This window comes from Borostomias antarcticus (genome assembly GCF_949987555.1).
Source record: "Borostomias antarcticus genome assembly, chromosome: 9".
NCBI lineage: Eukaryota > Metazoa > Chordata > Actinopteri > Stomiiformes > Stomiidae > Borostomias > Borostomias antarcticus.
This window is the reverse complement of record NC_140242.1, coordinates 5,793,920-5,799,919: the sequence shown is the minus strand read 5'-3', so window position 1 is coordinate 5,799,919 and position 6,000 is coordinate 5,793,920. Positions and strand designations below refer to the sequence as shown.

The 6,000-nt window shown below is 50.0% G+C and overlaps 1 protein-coding gene across 1 annotated transcript in view; it reads right to left on the bottom strand.

Moving 5' to 3' along the window:
- The window catches only part of cntnap2a (contactin associated protein 2a), a gene marked incomplete at both ends in the record, with an annotated part of 236,984 nt that overhangs the window by 144,879 nt on the left and 86,105 nt on the right, over window positions 1–6,000 (bottom strand). The window contains one exon of the mRNA XM_084443565.1: window positions 4,190–4,352. Within this exon, the coding sequence (XP_084299691.1) occupies window positions 4,190–4,352 (163 nt within the window). The remainder of the gene's footprint in view (window positions 1–4,189; window positions 4,353–6,000) is intronic.

The following is a 6,000-nucleotide window of genomic DNA, read 5'->3' as shown; positions in this document are numbered from 1 at the left end:
ACGTCAGCAGGTTTTAATAAATGGCCCCAACAATGTGCCAAGCGTGAAGTTTTGAGCCACAAAGTCGATTCTGTTAGACGTGAGGTGATGGTTAAACAGAGCTACAGTACGTGTGTGTGTGTGTGTGTGTGTGTGTATCTCAGAGGGTCTGTATCTTCTGTGCTGGATGGGAGAAAGCGTACCCGTGTGTGTATGTCTGTCAGTGGCTGTGTGTGTGTGTGTGCGTACGTGCTTGTGTGTATGTCTGTCAGTGGCTGTGTGTGTGTGTGTGTGCGTACGTGCGTGTGTTATGGGGGGTGATTTGTGCCACGTATTTGCTAACAGAGCCAACACGCCGAAAGTCGCTAGCTTCCACGTGAACTAAGCGCCGTGACCAATGGTGTTACGAACGTCACCGCCACTAGTCAGCTAGATGCACAGGCTAGATCGCTGCTACGTGACTATTAGCGTATCAGAGCTACATGACTATGAACGTGTCGGAGCTACATGACTATCAGCGTGTCGGAGCTACGTGACTATTAACGACTCGGAGCTCCATCTGTCTCCCCGTCACCATCGGACGGTAAGCTGCTAGCTTTCTTGTTAGCAACGGTACAGCTGATGATATCATTTCTGCTCTGGGTGGTTTAACATCAGTGATATATAGCCAGCCTCAGTCTCTTTGATATGACAACTTTACTTGTGTCCGTCATTTGCCTATTGAGCTTATTTTCCAGCTAAGTGATGTGATAGTTGTTATAATAATAACATCGTCACGTATAATAATATAATAGTCACGTAGCTCCGACACGCTAATAGTCACGTAGCTCCGACACGCTAATAGTCACATAGCTCCGACACGCTAATAGTCACATAGCTCTGACACGCTAATAGTCACGTAGCTCTGACCCACTAATAGTCACATAGCTCCGACGCGCTAATAGTCACGTAGGTCCAACGCGCTAATAGTCACGTAGGTCCAACACGCTGATAGTCACGTAGCAGCACTCTAACCTGTGCATCTAGCTCTGCAGACGCTGATGCTAGCGACGTTCGTCACAAGTGTGTGCTCAGTTAGCAAATACATGGCACAAATCACCCCCCATACGCTGCCACTGCCACCCATGCACACATTGCTGACTTACGTCACGCCGCCGCCAGGCCATGCCGTCATGTGACCCGTCAGGTCTCGTTAGCTCAGTTAGCAGCTCAGTTTGTTCCGTGAGGTAAGAAATGGCACAAATCACCCCCATAGTGTGTGTGTGTGTGTGTGTGTGTGTGTGTGTGTGTGTGCGTATGTCTATCCTACTCTATATGAGAGATGTGATTACCATTGTGAAGTGTTTTCTTGTGCTGACATCCATTCTGTGCTGAGTGAGAGCAGCTCTCTACTTAGTCTGTGTGCACCTCTGCTGCACCTCATCAATTACATTCATTTACCAGTACGGCGTTATACACAAGACACACACTGCTCAGGGAACATACACACACACACACACACACACACACACACACACACACACACACACACACACAGAGGAAGTGCTGGATCAATCAATCCAGGCAGTACAACTGAGTGACTTCTTTACCATGGAAAAACATTTAAATTACAAAAGATAGTGGTTGAATGTGTTATTTATTCATCATGCTGTATGCAGTGTGTATTAATCTTCAGTATGCGTGCGCTGTATACCTTATGCCTCTTTAGATTGTGTATGTGTGTGTGTGTGTGTGTGTGTTTGTGTGTGTATGGGAAGTAAACCATGCATACAGACTACCGTCTACTTAAGACCTTTTGATACCAAACACTGAACACAAGTAGTTTTTTTCACACTTTAGTGTGACGTCAAGAAAGGGAAAAACATCAGGAACGGAGCGTATATTCAACAGAGTGAAATTGGACTGAAAATGTTCAGCTTCCAGTTTCTCCAAAACTACAAAACAGATATATTTAATGTTTTGTTGTGTTTCTTCAATGTCCTCTTGTGCAAATAGCATGTACAAACTCTGAATAACTGAAAATTGCTGTTATACCTTTAATGATTACAAATAAATACAACGGTGAGAAGGATAAACAATGAGCACATTATTGCTCTACATGGGTAATAACATCATTATATCTGGTCCACTGTATCCTGCTTGGCAACATAGCTATGCCAGCTAATCAGGTCATCTGCTATCAACAATATAATTATAATTCGGCACTCAAACACCTGCCAGTATCAAATACCATCTTAACCAGGTTTTTGACACGTATATCTTTCAAGTGTATAAGCCGTGAGTGTGTCCACGGTGTATAAGCTGTGGACACCCTGGAGAGACCAAAAGGGCACCACAGTGGCATTGCCAGGGGTCGTGGGTGGCGTTGACAAGCCACTCTCCATTTCCCCTGGCGATGGACAGGCACAGCTGTTCCCACTCAGGTCCTCCCCAGGCCGGGAGGAGAGGCGGCTGGCGCCAAGCTAATCAGGCGCACCAAGCGCTCTCAAATCTCACCCCTGGGATCTCACATCTCACCCCTGGGATCTCACATCTCACCCCTGGGATCTCACATCTCACCCCTGGGATCTCACATCTCACCCCTGGGATCTCACATCTCACCCCTGGGATCTCACATCTAACCCCTGGGATCTCACATCTCACCCCTGGGATCTCACATCTCACCCCTGGGATCTCACATCTCACCGCTGGGATCTCACATCTCACCCCTGGGATCTCACATCTCACCTGGGATCTCACATCTCACCCCTGGGATCTCACATCTCACCCCTGGGATCTCACATCTCACCCCTGGGATCTCACATCTCACCCCTGGGATCTCACATCTCACCCCTGGGATCTCAACAGTAGTTCTGGGTATTTTGGGAAATACCGCTTGCAGCCTCAAAGGGAGTAGGCTAGTAATACTGCAGCCTCAAAGGGAGTAGGCTAGTAAATGACTAGTAGGCTACTAATTGACGCATTGCCTACTAGGCTAGTGTCCCTCCATGCGCAGGCAGTCCCACTTTATGGATCAGGAGAGTAAAAGAGGAGGCTCTCTAGAGTTTACAGATTGCCTCATTAATGTTATCAGGGTCTCTAATAGCATTGGGTTTAAATACGAAATATTGCCTTTGGCTTCACTTTTGCTGTCCTTTGTGAATGTTTCACGGAAGCTGCTGTAAGTTTGAAACCCTTATTGCCATGTCTTTTTATCATGTTTAGTGAAAACAATTTGGAACGTTCTTCAGAAGCTGTTCAAATTTAACCAGGCCAGACTCTTGTAAAATGTCCTTACCGGCAGCACTACATGGCGAATTTGCATGGAATAGGCAATCTATTCTTCAGTCCTTTGATCATTGGTGGTGCATCAAACACCATGTTTTGCACTTGACTGAAGCACATATTCTCCTGCGATTACGTACACAGTATTATTCTTAGCGCTGAGAGTGGGTCCCCACTGTAGCTAGCGCTGAGAGTGGGTCCCCACTGTAACTAGCTCTGAGAGTGGGTCCCCACTGTAGCTAGCGCTGAGAGTGGGTCCCCACTGTAGCTAGCGCTGAGAGAAGCTCCCCACTGTAGCTAGCGCTGAGAGTAGCTCCCCACTGTAGCTAGCGCTGAGAGTGGGTCCCCACTGTAGCTAGCGCTGAGAGTGGGTCCCCACTGTAGCTAGCGCTGAGAGTGGGTCCCCACTGTAGCTAGCGCTGAGAGTAGCTCCCCACTGTAGCTAGCGCTGAGAGTGGGTCCCCACTGTAGCTAGCGCTGAGAGTGGATCCCCACTGTAGCTAGCGCTGAGAGTGGATCCCCACTGTAGCTAGCGCTGAGAGTGGGTCCCCACTGTAGCTAGCGCTGAGAGTGGGTCCCCACTGTAGCTAGCGCTGAGAGTGGGTCCCCACTGTAGCTAGCGCTGAGAGTGGGTCCCCACTGTAGCTAGCGCTGAGAGAAGCTCCCCACTGTAGCTAGCATTTACAACGCGTACAGGTATGCACCTACACGCACGGCTTGTTATCTGTCAGTAAGTGTTAGGTGTAGTTTGTTGAGGTGGTGTTTGCTACACGTACACACACACTTCAACCGTAGCAGCTACGTGGTGAAGGTACTGTGTGGCAGCGCTGACACAGATGACATCCCATAATACCATAGTGTGTTTGTGTGTGTGTGTGTGTGTGTGTAGCTGTAGGTGTGCGTGTGTGTGTGTGTGTGTGTGTGTGTGTGCGGCCATCTCTCTCACCGGTCTATGATGGCACACATGTCCAGGCTGACATTCTCAAAAGCCCCCACAGTGCCTTTCTCCACCGCATGCAGATCGGCAGGCTGGTCGTCCAATAAGATGGCCTGCATGCAGCCCTGGAAGGACAGCTGGGTGGGCGGAGCTAACGTCGGCAGGAAGTACCCTGGGAGAGGAAACGAGGGAAGGGAGAAAGAGGGAGGGAGGGAAGAGGAGAAACAGATAGGCGTCAACTTTAACCGGGTGGTGAAGCCTGAATGAACTCACGGTTTTATAGCAGTCATCAACAACAATAATAACAGCAGCAGCGACGACAACAACAACAACACCAACAACGGCTACATAATTATCCTTGATGAGAAACAAGGCCCTGGATGGCGTGTTAGTCCCTTAGACCTTGGCCATCACGCTCTCTCTACGCCCGAGAGCTGTGCTTTATAGCGTGGGCCCAACCTCCATTACCCTTCATGGTGGTGCTTAAGCTGCTCTGGATGGGCCACCGGGACACGCAGGACCCCGCGGGCCACCTGAACATGAGGCTGGGGCCTTGACTGCTACAGAGACATGGGTAAGGCTGTGTGTGTGTGTGTGTGTGTGTGTGTGTGTGTGTGTGTGTGTGTGTGTGTGTGTGTGTGTGTGTGTGACAATGAGAAGTGTGGGGACAAGGCCTCTAACCCCATCCAAGGCATTAAAACACAATGCCCTCATAAAACATTGCGATTCAATGACATCTCCATCATCGTCAGCGTTATGGGCTGTCAGGCTGACTATCAACCCCAAGGACCCAGCTCACAGTCCTATTATGTTGGCCAACCTTTCAAGATGTGTGTCTGTGTGTGTGTATGTGTGTGTGTGTGTGTGTGTGTGTGTGTGTGTGTGTGTGTGTGTGTGTGTGTGTGTGTGTGTGTGTGTGTGTGTGTGTGTGTGTGTGAGTGTGTGTGTGTGGGTGTGTGTTCACTCTGTCTGTGGGTATTCTCCTGGTCCATCATGACAGTTCCAATCTCTGGGAGTGTATGTGTGTCTGAGCATGTGTGTGCGTGTGTCTGAGAATGTGTGTGTGTGTGTGTGTGTGTGTGTGTGTGTGTGTGTGTGTGTGTGTGTGAGTGTGTGCGTGAGTCAGATCAGTCAGACCCTCTTTTGTTTTACTTTTTTTCTCAAAAGTTCCTTCAGTAAACTCTGCCACCTGTCTCTCCACCTCCCACACCTGTCTCTCCACCTCCCACACCTGTCTCTCCACCTCCAACCCCTGTCTCTCCACCTCCCACACCTGTCTCTCCACCTCCAACACCTGTCTCTCCACCTCTCACACCTGTCTCTCCACCTCCCACACCTGTCTCTCCACCTCCAACACCTGTCTCTCCACCTCCCACACCTGTCTCTCTACCCCCCACACCTGTCTCTCCACCTCCAACACCTGTCTCTCCACCTCCCACACCTGTCTCTCCACCTCCCACACCTGTCTCACCACCTCCCACACCTGTCTCTCCACCTCCCACACCTGTCTCTCCACCTCCCACACCTGTCTCTCCACCTCCCACACCTGTCTCTCCACCCCCCACACCTGTCTCTCCACCTCCCACACCTGTCTCTCCACCCCCCACACCTGTCTCTCCACCTCCCACACCTGTCTCTCCTATGGTCTATCAACCGCAGAGAGAGAGAGAGAGGGGGGGGGGGGAAGTGTGTGTGGGAGAGAGGGAGAGATAGAGAATGAGAGAGAGGGAGAGAGAGAGGGAGAGATAGAGAGAGAGAGAGAGAGAGAGAGAGGGAGAGAGAGTGTGGGTGGGAGAGAGGGAGAGAGGGAGATATGGATA